This window comes from Neovison vison, chromosome 14 (assembly GCF_020171115.1).
Source record: "Neovison vison isolate M4711 chromosome 14, ASM_NN_V1, whole genome shotgun sequence".
Classification (NCBI taxonomy): Eukaryota; Metazoa; Chordata; class Mammalia; order Carnivora; family Mustelidae; genus Neogale; species Neogale vison.
In genome coordinates, this window is record NC_058104.1 from 24,949,409 (window position 1) to 24,964,972 (window position 15,564).

At 43.3% G+C, this 15,564-nt stretch overlaps 1 protein-coding gene across 2 annotated transcripts in view; it reads right to left on the reverse strand.

Moving 5' to 3' along the window:
- Positions 1–7,002: 7,002 nt before the first annotated feature.
- GSPT1 (G1 to S phase transition 1) overlaps positions 7,003–15,564 on the reverse strand; it is a 39,544-nt gene continuing 30,982 nt past the window's right edge. For both annotated transcript variants that reach the window (XM_044233593.1, XM_044233592.1), the window contains exons 12-15: positions 14,887–15,060; positions 14,009–14,098; positions 13,668–13,836; positions 7,003–11,708 (exon numbers count right to left, since the gene is read on the reverse strand). In XM_044233593.1, coding sequence (XP_044089528.1) covers positions 11,656–11,708; positions 13,668–13,836; positions 14,009–14,098; positions 14,887–15,060 — 486 coding nt within the window. In that variant the 3' untranslated portion in view covers positions 7,003–11,655. The remainder of the gene's footprint in view (positions 11,709–13,667; positions 13,837–14,008; positions 14,099–14,886; positions 15,061–15,564) is intronic.

Consider the following 15,564-nt stretch of genomic DNA (forward strand, 5'->3'; position numbering starts at 1 on the left):
ACAGACCTGCGTGTGCCGTGTTTTCTGTCTCAGTCATTGGCACCACCAGCCGCCTAGTTGCCGCAGCCAGCATATGGGAGCCGTCCTTAACGCTTCTCACCCCCCCACAGGGTCAACAGCAAAGACTAGTGTATTCCTTTTAAATGTCTCTTGTATTTACCTAATTCTTTCTACTCCTGCCATCTTGTAGTGCAGCCGGCATCCTAACTCGTCTTCCTGTCTCCATTTGTGCTGTCCTAACTCGTCTTCCTGTCTCCATTTGTGCATCTTAGTCCGTTCCCTGACCCCTTCATTTTTCGTCAGAATGTGCAAATCTGACCCTATCAAAGGCGCTCATGCTTGACTACTTCCGTGGCCTTATCATTGTGAGGATAAGGTACAGATTGCTCCAAATGCCTCACATATATCAGAGTTGGCATCTGTTATCTGGTATCCTATTTAGTTTAGTATTTGTCCTGAAAAAGTGTCTCAGTTTGAGGGACGCCTGGGTGGCGCAGTTGGTTAAACGACTGCCTCTGGCTCAGGGCGTGATCCTGGAGTCCCGGGATCGAGTCCCACATCAGGCTCCCAGCTCCATGGGGAGTCTGCTTCTCCCTCTGACCTTCTCCTCACTCATGCTCTCTCTCACTGTCTCTCTCTCTCAAATAAATAAAATAAAATCTTAAAAAAAAAAAAAGTGTCTCAGTTTGAACAATAAATTACACGGTTGTCTACACAGTCATCGACACATTAGGTGGGTTTCATCTGGTGCCTCCCTCCCGTGTCCTTGACTTCACACACTGCCCTGACTCCTTGGAGATCCCAGTTTCAGCTTCACACCTTCCACTCTGTCTTCATACCTTCCCACGTGCCCTAACTTCTTCCCCAAACACTGCCACCTCCACAGTTGTTGCCCCGTAATTGGCTCTCCCATTGGAGGATGAGCTTTCAGAGGGTGGGGGAGAGCCAGTTAATCATAGGAAAATGATAAATGATACATGCTCACCACTGTGTCCTAGTACCTAGCACTTATCCCATACATGACATAATTAGTATTTTTTTAACAACTTTTTTTTTTTTAAGATTTTATTTATTTATTTGACAGACAGAGATTACAAGTAGAGAGGCAGGCAGAGAGAGAGGTGGAAGCAGGCTCCCTGTTGAGCAGAGAGCCGGATGCGGAGCTCGATCCCAGAACCCTGGGATCATGACCTGAGCCGAAGGCAGAGGCTTTAACCCACTGAGCCACCCAGGCGCCCCCATAATTAGTATTTCTTTAAAGAATATATAATGCACTGGAATGACAGGGCTTACAGGAAACGACTATGGTTGTCTAGGTACTGAAATCTGATGAGGGGCACAGCAGCGAGGACAGTGTAAGACTTGACCAAAGGGGTACCTGGGTGGCTCAGTCGGTTGAGCATCTGTGTGACTGTTGATCTTGGCTCTGCTTATGATCTCAGGGCCATGAGTTCAAGCCCCGTATTGTGCTGCACACTGGGCATGGAGGTTACTTAAAAAAAAAAGGAAAAGATCTGACCAAAAATTGGATATATTAGGAGGGAAATTCAGATTACTCCCAAATTCTGAATACCTAGGCACATGAGAGGCGGTGTTAGTAGAACTTGGGACGGCAGGAGGAGCAGATTTGGAAAGAAAAATACGAGATTCTTTTTCAGTATTTTGAGCTTGACATTCCAGAGGCACATTCAGGATCTGGGCCGTGGCGGGGAAGGTTCTTGAAGGAAAGAAGGAAGTTTGGAAGTCAGAGAAGGGACAGTTATAGCTGTGGACGGATGAGCGCGCACAAAGTGGGACGGGGATGAGCAGGGCTGAGCAGAGCCCACAGTTTGGGGACAGGAGGATGGGATCCCCTGTCGGAGCCTGAGAAATCATCCAGGATGTCAAAGGAAACCAGGAGGGTGTTGTGTTCCCTCTGGAGGAGCGGAGATGCTGGGACAGGGTGACAGCGCGTCAGTACTGAGGAAATTGGGAAGACACACTGAATAAGGCCGTGCTGGTGGGCGGCGGTGGGGGTTACAGTGAGCTCACAGAAAGCTGTTTCGGTTGAAGGATTACGAGCGATAGCAGGGGCGGAGGAAAGATGGAACGCGGGGATGTGTGTCACCTTTACCAGGAGGGTAAAGGAAGTAAAGTGACTGTTTTCGTGTCCCAGGGATAGCGTGCTTAATGACACTGCCTCGACTCTCTAGTGGCATTATTGAATTACTTGTTAGCATCTTTGGTTTCCCCACAGACTGAACCTGTGTGGCCTCACGGGACTTCGGGTCCCCGCACCGGCAGCATGAGTTCCCAGGGTGGGCTGAGGCGGGGGAGGGTGTGAGGCCCATTGTGAACCGCGTTGTTAGTCCCCGAGTACCGCGTGGACGCGGGTGGCTCACAAACCGAGAGGACAGCAGTAGTGAGAGTTCCTCTCTAGGGACCGTGCCCTACCCTGCCCTGGTAAGACGTGCTTGTTCCGCGAGAACCGGGGGTACACACAGGGCCCACCTGGCACGCAGGGAACAGACCCTTGCTCCCAGCGTGACTCTTCCCGGTCCACTGTCTTCATTCCTTCCTCTGAAGCAGTCTTTGTACTTCCCATGTGCTCTTAAGACAGTGCCCGCCGGGGCACCTGGGTGGCTGAGTGGGTTAAGCCTCTGCCTTCAGCTCAGGTCATGATCTCAGGGTCCTGGGATTGAAGCCCCGCATTGGGCTCTTTGCTCAGCAGGGAGCCTGCTTCCTCCCTCTCTCTCTCTGCCTGCTTCTGATCTCTATCTGTCAAAATAATAAGCAAAATCTTAAAAAAAGAATTATTCATGAACATAATTCAAGGAAGTAAGTCAGCTGAACAAGAAACAAACAAAAAAAAAAGGACTTGGTCCTGAGGTTGAAGGAGTTGATTAGTAGAGGTATAAGGCCAGGTAATTTGCCCCGGCAACACAGAAGTCTGTGGGGACAGTCCCACTTGGGAACAGGCATGGCTCGCCAAAGGGCACGCAGTGGAGAAAGGATTCAGGATTGACAGGATCAGAAGGGAGCTTGTGTCATTTGACCACCTTTTAGGGGGACAAAATGATCTGTTTGGTGATAAAAGCAGATAAACAGAAAAGACGAAACTTTTCTGTCTGGTTTATTTGTTTGCATTTCTTTTTTTTTTTTTTTTTAAGATTTTATTTATTTATTTGACAGACAGAGATCACAAGTTTGCAGAGAGGGAGGGGAAGCAGGCTCCCCACTGAGCAGAGAGCCCGATGCGGGACTTGATCCCAGGACCCTGGGACCATGACCTGAGCCGAAGGCAGAGGCTTCAACCCACTGAGCCACCCAGGTGCCCCATATTTGTTTGCATTTCTAATGATAGTTCAAAGAACGTTGTATTTGCAACCAAGATGACAGAATCCTAATTGGGAAACAAAATTAAATCTCCCTTCAAGGAGGGATAAAAAAAAATATGGGATATTCATAAAGTAGAATGTTACTTGGCGATAGAGAATTAACTACTGAAAGACACAACGTGATTAATCTCAAAAACATGTTGCCTGAAAGAAGACAGTTGGGTGCCTAGTGATTCCGTTTATGTGGAGCTCGAACCCAGGGAAAACGAGTGTACAACCGAACAGTGGTCACCTTGGCTGGGAGAAGAAATGGATAGGAAAGGGACACCATGGAACTTTTTGGGGTGATGGAAATGTTCTGTATGTTGATGTGAGTTTCTACGTAATTGTACCTTCTTGACAGACTTAGATTATGTACATTTCACTGTATGCAAATTGTGCCTTAATAAAAAAACAACTTTTGTACACAAGTTCTGTCTGCTGGAACTTTTTTTTTTTTAAGATTTTATTTATTTATTTGACAGAGATCACAAGTAGGCAGAGAGGCAGGCAGATAGATAGAGAGGAGGAAGCAGGCTCCCCACTGAGCTGAGAGCCCGATGCCGGCTCAATCCAAGGACCCTGAGATGGTGACCTGGGCGAAAGGCAGAGGCTTTAACCCACTGCGCCACCCAGGCGCCCCCTGCTGGAACTTCTATACAAATAGTAATTACTCCTAAGAATCTAATTCTTTCAAAATTTCTTGATCCTAAAATTTAGTGCCTCTGCCAAGGAAATAATAAAGCTGGTCATGGAGATTGCTTTTATTCACAGACTTGTGAAGTCTGTGAGGAAACACAGAGTGCTTGAGTCCTACACTTTTATTCCATTGAAAGGGGTGAAGTCACCATAGTTAGTTTTAATCGAAATATAATCATACAACAAATACTACAAAAAAGTTAAGTATCTCATTTACCCCATGATTTCCTCTCTAGCTCTTTTACGAGCAGATTTAGATGACCATTAGCCTCTTAAACCAAAGAAAAGAACTTTATGGTGAAAATTCCTAAAAATTAAAATGCACATAAATCGTAGGGCACCTGGGTGGCTCAGTTGTTAAGCGTCTGATCTGCCCTCAGCTCAGGTCATGATCCCAGGGTCCTGGCATCGAGCCTCACATCGGGCTCCCTGCTCAGCGGAAAGTCTGCTTCTCCCTCTCCCACTCCCCCTACTTGTATTTGCTCTCTTGCAGTGTCGCTGTCAAATAAATAAATAAAATCTAAAAAACCAAAAAACACTCAGGGTCCTGGGATCGAGTTCCGCATCGGGCTCTCTGCTCAGCGGGGAGCCTGCTTTCCTCTATCTCTCTCTCTCTGCCTGCCTCTCCGTCTACTTGTGATCTCTCTCTGTCAAATAAATAAATAAAATCTTTAAAAATAAAATAAAATAAAATAAAAAACCAAAAAACAAAAGCCCAACCTATGTATTAGTTAATTTTAACTACTTTTACTGTTTAAATATTTGGGCATGATCATTTCCACTGAAATGAAGTATTTAAGAGCTCAAAGGTGGGATGGGGTAAGAAAACGTGCAGCATTAAATGTGACTCAGTGTACGCTGTGGGAAAAGTTTTTGCCTAATTTTGACAGAAGGATCATATCATTAAAAAAATAGTAACTGGCTCAGTGGGTTGAAGCCTCTGCCTTCGGCTCGGGTCGTGATCTCGGGGTCCTGGGATCGAGTCCCGCGTCGGGCTCTGCTCGGCGGGGAGCCTGCTTCCTCCTCTCTCTGCCTGCCTCTCTGCCTACTTGTGATCTGTTTCTGTCAGAGAAATAAATAAAATTTAAAAATTAAAAAAAAAATAGTAACTGATGGGGTACCTGGCTGGCTCAGTAGGCAGAGTATGCGACTCAGAATCAGGAACGGGAGTTCAACCCCGCGTTAAAAAGAGTATCTTGTAAAAACAACAGTAATTGAATAGCAAAAAGTATACTCATCAGCTGCAAGGTTCTTGTTTCCTTGTTTTAATTAATCTATTTCTAGCAGAAAACAGGAAAATACTTCATGCAAGGAATTCAGCCAGAACCTTGAGAAAAAGTTTAAAGAAATCCATAATCACAGTAACAAAAATTTCACTTTTAAGACTGAATTTAGAGGATGAATATAAGGAAACAAAAAATTTGCCGCTGCAGTACGTGACTTTTAAAATTCTTCATATATCATCTGAATGGCCATAAATGGCCAGAGACTTACAACAGATAACCTGTCACTAGAAAGGTTAAATAAAATGTACTTTCTGGGGGCGTCTGGGTGGCTCAGTGGGTTAAAGCCTCTGCCTTTGGCTCAGGTCATGATCCCAGGGTCCTGGGATGGAGCACGAATCAGGCGCTCTGCTCAGCAGGAAGCCTGCTTTCCCCCCCAACCCCACCCGCCTGCCTCTGCCTACTTGTGATCTCTGTCAAATAAACAAATAAAATCTTTAAAAAAGGTATTTTTTGGAATATGTTTTTTTCCCATGGCCAGAGACTGGTGTTTCATTTTTTTTTTCCTTAAAAAGTCTTTTTAAATTTGGAAAATATTGTAACTTGACCATCATTTACTCTACTGGATCTGTAGTTCACTATAAAGCTACAGCGTCTGATATGGATGCTACTTTTTTAAGATGCATTGATAGAAACAACCTGTTTGTGAAATTGGCGTCTGTGGGCCTGATGTGTAAGATTCCTTCCCATCTTTTCCCCGCTGCAGTACAGTGCCCACGTGTGGCTGATGGCTAGACATGTTTTTCGAGCACAGGGTCAGATGGGAAGGGTTGGAGACCTAGTCACTTAGGGAGTCGAAAATTGTGGTGAACTGCCATGGTCAGTCCCAAGCCACTTAGAACTTCCCTAATACAAACCCCTGCTTTGACAGCAAGCTTGCTGACAAGTTATAAGCAAAGACCGTGCTGAATGCCCGACACCTTTACTAGAGACTGATCACCAAAACCTGCAAATGAATCCTTTCACCAACGAAGGCTTAAGAACTCAAACTCGTGGAGTAAAAGGGGGACCCAGGAATATACTGCTGCCAGGCAGCCCACTAGCCACTGTATAAAGCTGCCTCTGTTTACAATTCATGTCCTGTCCTGGCACGTTAAGAGTTTGGCCTCTTGATCATTATTAAAAACCCTCAACAGAGAGGGCAGTACTTCTGACAGAATACATGATGTCTCCCCAACTCCCCAAAGCCACATACTGAGATACAACTACGAAGCACCCCGACTTCCTGTGTGGTTGCTGTTATTAAGCCTCAATCACCTGTGGGGCGCCTGGGTGGCTCAGCCGTTTGAGTCTGTCTCGGAGTTTCAGCTCAGGTTTTGACCTCAGTCCTGCGATCAAGCCCTGCGTCGGGCTCCACGTTCAGTGGGGAGTCGGCTTCTCTGCCTCTCCCTCCCCCTGCTTGCATGAGTTCCAAAATAAATCTTAAAAAAAAAAAAAAAAAAAAAAAGACTGAGTCACATAGACTGTACAAAGCTTCGCATCCCATGTGCAGGCAGACCACACGTTTGTTAGGTCCTCATGTGATTGGGCTCATCAGATCTCTCCAGATCTGCTGGGAGAGGGTGCCCAGAACCTGACCCAGAAATCGACTATACAGAGGACGGACAGATGCACTCAGAGCATGGGACAATAATACAGGCGATGGTAGACAGACAGACAAATCCTTCAAAAGGGAAGATGACAATTTTTATTGTTATTACAAAAGCAAATTCTTTTAACTTTAGTCATTTGAGTAATTGCAAGAGCGGCTAAGGGCTTCATCCTCACACAGGCACCAAGTCAGGCACAGTAGGTAGCTACAAATCATAAGAAAAGGTTTCTTTACCTTGGATTCCCACAGTTCCTACCTAGAGCATTCTGCCATGCTTTGGAATTGGGTTAAAAACACCAGCAGAGCTACTCAGTTCCCTTGAATTCATTGGTTTAAAAAAAAGAGCTAGGTATTGACCTACACTGTTCTAGTAAAAACTAGTCACTAAGTCCTGGCCTGAGAGAGATCCACATTTCCTTTACAACAGACAAACTAGTTAACTAAGAGGTGAGTCGATTTACGAGAGCCCAGTAGGAGTCCTTAAAATACGGAGACCTTCCTCTCCGGGCTCAGACCTGTCACGGAGAGCACGTGGAGACCACGAGGGCCTCGGAGCTCCGCACGCTCTTCCCCAGAGGCGGGAAAGGAGGTAGCAGGGACTTGGGCTGACATCTGGAGCACTAAGCTAATGTGCCTGGCAGAGGGGAGCCTCAGGAAGCACAAAATGTCATTCTACCTTTGCTGTCCACAAACCTGAGGTTTCCGTGTTTAGTGTTGAAGGGCACAGTGGCATGGGTGGTGAGGCAATAAAGACCGTTCCCATGCCGGGGGGCTTGCTTAAGAAATGCTCATTTTCTGCCTAATCAGACATGGTGCCGATCTGCTCTTCCCTTATGTTAGAGAACATTAAGGTTCTAACCTCCACTCACATCTCCCGGCCCTTATAACGTCCCCTGGTAAAACAACTTGGCTAGCGTAGTACTGTTTCAAGGAAGCATAGGATTAGAGGTATGTGAAACGTGTTATTTACTGAAGGGAAGACTCAGTATGTTCCAGGATACTGAAAATCAAGAATATCCTAGAGCCAAAACCATCACGAGTTGTACCACTCTCCCCAGCCTGAATTCTGGCAATAAACTGGTTCACATGGAATCCACTGCGCTATCGCAGGAAAAGAAAAACTGTCCCTGTTCCGCTTACTAGGAAATCTAATATAACCGACTGCTAAATTTAAACCTAGCTAATATAGTCTTTTGAGTTGTGCACGTGTAATTACATTTATTTATTTAACAAGCTGCTGCCGTGGCCAGACCTCTAAAGAAACGAAGCATGAGTATCAGATGGCATCTTGCTGGAATCACGCAGAAATGAGCAGGAGGAAATGGAAGCCACGTTAATCCGGAGACAGAAAATTGTCCCCTAAATCCTGCTGATGGTCTCCCGCACGCGTGCCTGGGGGAGGATTCATGGCACACTGGACTCTGAGAAGGTAGGCCAACGCTGTACAGAACACTGAACCGTCCTACAGGCCGCTGGAAGGCGGGAACCACGACTGTGATGACTTCTCAAGGTTCAGAGCTGCCTGAGGTTGAGAGCTGTCGGGAAAACCGTTTGCCCCTTGACCGCCTGAAATCCGTCCCCAGAGCCACAAAGCCCCCACTCACGTGGTGGCCGGCGGTCTGTGAGGAAGTCCGTGCCACCGAGAAGAGCTGAAGTGCCGCCCCGTGGGACGGTCATCAGACCGCGGGTCGGTGATGCTTGTGACCAGTCTTCCGGGAGATGCCAGGGAGTTTAGCGGATTTTTCTCGAGAGTCCACCCTGGAAGCAGTTTTTGACCAGAGGCTGGCCTTTTTCTTGGGCTGCAAAACTGCACGGATGGAAGGCGTGCGCCGCAGTATCTGTGGCACTGGAGCGGAGAGGGTGCCGGGGTGTGGGAGGGCACCCCCTGCAGAGTCCGTCCCACACCGAAAACGCGGTTCTTGCCGCAGAGGAACTAGCAGACAAGTCACCTGTTGTTGCGGGGAACCACCTGTACTTTTACAATTTACAAAGCGTTTACATTCAGTTATGTATTTCAAGACTTTCATTCAAAACAAACATACATGGGCTTAAGTATTCGAGAACACTTTACTATGCGTCACTTAATTTCACGGCAGTACATCCTCAGTCCAACTCTCCGGGTCTGATTTCACATTGATTTTCCCTGGGTAAGTCCCTTTTGCGAATGAAAAACAAGAAATGGATGCTGTCCTTTCCCCTCCCCCACAGTCAAGTTTAAAGTGGCAATTACTTCAGATGTTTGTTTCAACAACACCTTCTTCTCTTCGATTCAGTTCATTAATTTAAAAAACTATAAATAGCCTAGCATGAAAGTTGTATACAGAACATTAATGTAAGAAGATGCGAAGAACATTGTGATTCTAACGTATCTATGCTAAAGCTGGAGGAAAAGCTGTCTGGGTCCGTTTTACCCTCATCTGCAGCCAATGACCCTAGTACGTCCGCATGGTCAGCTACATCCACACGCTCGCAAGGTGGGGGACAGCACAGGGCCCTCCCTGCACGGCTCTGCAGAGCCCGGCGCCACAAGCGGCGGGTTCACACCAGACATTTCATTTCCTCATCCCCATCACTAGCCAGGGTGATGAGGAGTTTAAAATGCATCAACTCTGAATGAACACTTCCCAAGGAACTTCCAAGTCCATGTTTAACAGGGGGGTTTCTTTTAAATGATTAGATCATTTGCACAAATGTGTAAAAAAATTCAATGAAACCTCTAGTTCACAATGACATTTGTGTTCATTATCTCTTCTGTTTTGGAGGCGGGCCCTTGACAGTTGGTATCCATGTCTTTCTGCGGAGAAGTCTTGGCAACATGCACATAATATCCTAAAAGTCTAAGTGTTTTAACAGCAAACAGAACTGGTTTTTAAAAATATGCTCAATTTAAAAATGGAAATCTATATTTGGAAATAATTTCAACAACTCTTGAGCTTTTAAAGATTCATTAAAATCCAAGCAATTGCTATTTTGTTCCTATTAACTTGGAAGTACAAAAAGAGTCGTATGTACTGATTATGAAGCTCCCAGATTTCCCAGAGAAACAAAAGCCCAGAGATTCGCTGACATAATAAAATTTAGCTAAACTTCATGCAATTTAATAGCCATGAGTATACTTATAGGAAGATGTAGGACATTAACTTTGCTCTGTCCATAAGATACAGCCTCATTCATGAAATGAATGGTAATTTTATAGTTAAGAGAACAGGGTTAAATCAAGTTTTATGTTTTGTGACTGGAAATACAGTCTGACTAGGCTTTTCTTTTCTGAGGGAAGGTATGTGTCATTAAATATACAGTTACGAAGCATCTTATTTAGAGATAAACCACAATCTAAAAGAGGCCAAGTCTCTGACAAATGGCAACAGCCCTCGGAATCAAGGGGGGGGCTTCCAATAAACCCAGAAAGTGGCTTTTCATTTCCCATTTATTCTCATTAAAAACTTCCAAGTCATGACAGTTACAGTATAAAGTCAGCCTTTAAAAACCACCACAATGCTCCATTGTGGTTCACCCAGATAACAGTTTAGCAAGTTTCAGCTTTATATTTAAGAAAACAGTCAATTTCAAATAATTGAGAAAAACTTCGATACTGTGCTTGATTCTACTTATCATTGTTAACTTTAGTCTGTGCAGATTCGGGTGGTTCTAAATATGTGTGTCCTTTCGTGGCTGGATGAGATTTAGCTTGGAACCAGCAAGGATCATCCAACCTTTAAAATCACTGATACAAATAGTCAACGGAGTCATCTGCAGAACTGGCACTTGCAATGGGTACAGTTTTCAACTAGATGCATGCGGCTCTTACGAATACTAAAGGAGGCATTTCTGCCAGGTCTCAACATGCTTTCTTTATTGCAAATCCCACTAATTTAACAAGTTAGTGGAATTTTCCGTAGGGCACAATTCCATTGCGCTTTACTTATAAAACTACAGCGCGCTGCTCTTTCACTTTAAAACAACTTACTGTGTTTAAGAAATCACGTTGAATATAAATTGGCAGAAAACAGCTGACGGACCTACTACTGAAGCAGTGTTCCAGCTCCATAAAGGTATGTAAGTGGACGTATGCATTAACCATCAAAGGAAGGGGTCAAACTAATGCGTTCCTTTAATACAAACTTGCGCATCGTTTGGAAATGCCTCATTTAAAGTAGTGGGGTAGGGAAAGAGTTTAGAAAAGTCCAAGTCATAAAATGTACTCAGTTACTTGGTAAGTTAAAAAGCTAATGCAACAATGTTACATCCAGATAAAAAACGTTATTCAAAAGCAATTCAAATACCGAAAAGGATTTCAAATTGAATATTTTATTAACATGGTAGTTGTCTGTAACATGTGCACACACTCGCACACTCAGAATCATCTGCCTGGGGGAAAAAAGACTAAGTATGCCTAAGGGGAAAATGAAAAATAAAAAATTCCTGTAAGTTTTCATTATTGTAGGCAATTATGTCCACATCACTTACAAAGCTATTGCCAAATCTGTCCGAGGAAGCAGAGTTTGGGAGGGGAGGGAAAAAAAATCTGGGGGAAAATTCAACAGTGGCATAGCAGAGCTCTCAATATGAGAAAGCTGACATAATGTGGACTTTTGCTGTGGATTTTTGTCTTTGCAAAATATGGGAAGAAGTTTGTCAATGGGCAGAAAATAAGAGAAGGCGGTGTGAAGTAGGCTTTTGCAGTCAATTTTCCTCACAGTATTGTGCAGGGTCATCAAGAAAATGCTTAGTCTTTCTCTGGAACCAGTTTCAGAACTTTCCCAATTGCAATGGTTTTACCTAGAAATGAAATAAAAACAAAACAAAACAAAAAACAGAAACAAAAATCCTTTTTCAGTAGTTAACAGCAAAGCTATGTGAGGCATTCAAAATCATGAAATTATTTTTCACAACGTAAATTACTAAATAACCGGCTTTACCACCAGAGGCACGACTTCTGATCAAGCAGTCATACTAAGTGAGTCTTTAGAGGATGGCTAGACTTGAAAGGAAACATCATCTGCTGTATCATAAACCTAAGCCTGGACAAGGAAAATGTGCAATATCCGCATCATGGAATACGATTTGGCAATAAAAAGGAATGAATTACATTCAATACATGTTACAACATGGCTGTAACCTCAAAAGGTTCGACCTCAAAAATATGCCACGTGAAATAAACTAGACACTAAAGACCACAAATTCTATGATTCCACTTATACAGCATGTCCCAGAAATTCAAACAGAAAGATCTGTGGTTTGCTAGGGACAGGAACACAAAGTGACTTGTAAACAGGTAGAAGGGTTTTTTTAGATGTTCCAAATGTTCTAAAATTAGACTGTGGTGATGGCTGTAAAACCCGGTAAACAGACTAAAATTCATTCAGCTGTACACTTAAAATAAGTCAATTTCAAGATACATAAATGAACTCAGTAGAGCTGTGAAGAGGGATTCTCACAGTCCTATTATGAGGGGTACAAATCCCAATAGGTCACATGAAAATTCTGATAGCCAAGCTACTCTTCAGGAAAAAACAACTCTGGGGTTAAACATTCTTGCTACATTAATTTCTTCCATTTACCCTCTTTTGTCAGTTTCTAAATGGTAACTAAGATTCTTATTTGTTTATGTTATTAGGACAAAGCCAAGTAACAAGGTTCACTATTACCAGAAGAATTTAAGATAATGACTTAAAAATACAGTGAATACTGTCTTTTATACAGATTCCTCTGAATAAGGTTCAGAAGCTATATTCATCATGACATCCCCAGTACTTGTCACAGCTCCTGACGTGCAGGAGACACACAGTAAGTTTTCTGTCAAACAGAAGTGGAATGAATTCGCAAGGTGCAGACGCTCTATTTCAAGTGAACCACAATGTTTTATGGAAAGTTTTCCACACTCAAAATAGTTACTGGAGTTAGAAATATTAACAATCCACAGAGAAACATTTAGGAAGAACCATTTTGTTTTCATGCTACGAAAGAGTTTCACGGCCACATGTTAAGATTTCCTCAGAACTAAGGGCGCCTGGGTGGCTTAGTGGGTTAAGCCTCTGTCCTTGGCTCAGGTCATGGTCTCAGGGTCCTGGGATCGAGCCCCGCATCGGGCTCTCTGCTCAGCTTCTCCCTCTCTCTTTCTCTGTCTGCCTCTCTGCCTACTTGTGATCTCTGTCTGTCAAATAAATAAATAAAAACTCTTAAAAACAAAACAAAACAAACTTTCCTCAGAACTAGGTAGAAATGGACACCCACACCAAAAAAATGACACTAAACCTCTATAAAAATCCGGTGCTGAAAGACCACAAGGTCTGAGTCCCTCTCATCCCCCCAGTGTCAGCATACTGAACGTCTGTCATATTTGATTTTCAAGTGTCTCCTGACCACAAAAATGACAAAAGTTTCTACTTCAGAGGCTCATATGGCAAACACTTGCCTTATAGGGTTAAGCCCTTCAACATGGACTTTAACTGTATGTACTACAAAGGGCTTCATCATAGAAATGTCTCATTTAGGAAATAAAATAACTCGCAGAGCCCACTACTTGCAAAGTATCAAAATTAAGATTCTTAATCTACAGCATATTGCTACATGGTTGGTTCTGTCTGTTCGATTCACTGAACTCGTAAAATATTTATTATCGGAACACATTATGGGACAAGCAACCAGGTTTTCTATGAACTTGTGATGCACATCATACTCGGATGGAACAAGCTTCACATCCCAGAGATGCTACGAGGCATCAGTGTAAAGGCTTACCCTCATCTCGTAAGGTAAAGCGCCCCATCTGAGGGAAGTCTTTAAAGGTCTCAAGGCAGATGGTTCCTGCTGTCCTTAAGCGAGCAATGCATACTTGATCTTGTTTCACAAAACGAGGTCGAGTCTTACTTTTTTCTCCTGATTTTTTGTCTACCAAGCAGATTAAGGCCTATCCAAGGAGAAAGAATGAGATCAGAATGCTGAATAAGAGAATCTTTAAGACATGGAGTGCCAATAAATGAGTACATCACTGTTACCGATCAGAAATGATCAAGACAGTCTTCAAACACATACAAGAACAAAACCCCAGTTAGCTTAATTATCAATTGATGAAGACTCACTGTTATTTCGACTTCCTCAATACAGGTGTGAATATGCAGCACCGCATTATAACCTGGGCAGATGATCGATTTGTGCTCTATGATCACTATCTGTCAAACAAAAAAATTCACATCTTTATCCCTGGGGTAAAAAAAAAAAGCACTGAATGTTCTCCAGCTCCACATAGTACCGCAATAGGGAACTCACCGTCTCACAATATTTTTGAGTTGGAAGTGCTGGGTCAGGTCGCCTGATCCAAGCTTGAACTCTGATATCCTCGCCCCTCTGCCCTTCTTGGCCAGACCCAGACTTTGAAACAGAGCAGGTGGACTACTTTTCTGCGGAGCCTTCCCTCCACACGCCCCCAAGGATTTACGGTAATCACGACCACTACAGCTGCTTTGGGTTTATTCTGTTCCAGATGTCAACTTCTCCTAATTCTACCCAATTCTCAGTATCTAAGGCCCAGTAAACGTAAACAACCTTATATCCAGCATCAAAATCTAATTTATCATCATAGCTTGTAAGAAAACTCAAAAATTCTGTAGCTACACAGTCATTCTTCTGCGGAAGTCAGATTGCCAATAACAGAGAAACTGTGTTTTCCTGTCTGGAAAGTTACGGACTCTGAATGAGCAGACACACCCTAATTTCCAAGGCAACTGTGCTCTATTTATGGGGAAAGACACTTTGGGCAAAATGTCTAAGTAATAATATGTATTATTAACAGGAGATTAAAAAAAAAGAAGAACTTGGGGTGCTTGGCTGGCTCAGTCAGTAGAGCATGTGACTCAACTTCAGGTTCATGAGTTCAAGCCTAATATTGGGAATGATGACACTTAAATTCTAATTTCATTTAAAGTAAAGATCACGAAGACAGTGACAATAACAAGTTCACCTGGGCATCAAATGTGCGTCCAGAATGACAAAGATTATTAAGATCACAAAGTATGAATCCTGGAAGAATCTCCTCCTCTTCAATTCCTTTCAGTCTGATTTTGAGGTTTTCACCTGGAGCTACAGAATCAGTTTCTACATCATCGGAAAGGATTCCAAGAACTTCCACATTGTGCTTAAGGAAAAAAAAAAAAAAAGACAAATCAAACCCAGGACTGGGGGTTTCCTGACACATTCACTGCAGAGCAGAACGTAAAAAGATCTGACTATTCATTTAAAGACTTACAAGCCACATTTTTCTAAGTATAAATGGATTAGCCAAAACACTTTTTGGATATAAAACTTTATTTATATGACATGAATTTTATGAAAATCCTATCCTACAAGTATAAACTGCCAATTAAATATTAATTCATCAGCTTTTTACTATCACATCCTAATAATTTCCAAACTGAACACAGTATTAACCAGCATTTGACTTTTTTACCTTTTCTTTTCCTTTTGTAAGAAATCGATGTTTCATTCTTTTTTTTTTTTTTAAGATTTTATTTATGTATTTGACAGAGAGAGATCATAAGTAGGCAAAGAGGCAGGCAGAGAGGGAGGGAGAAGCATGCTCCCCGCTGAGCAGAGTCCAATGCGGGGCTTGATCCTAGGACCCTGAGGTTATGACCTGAGC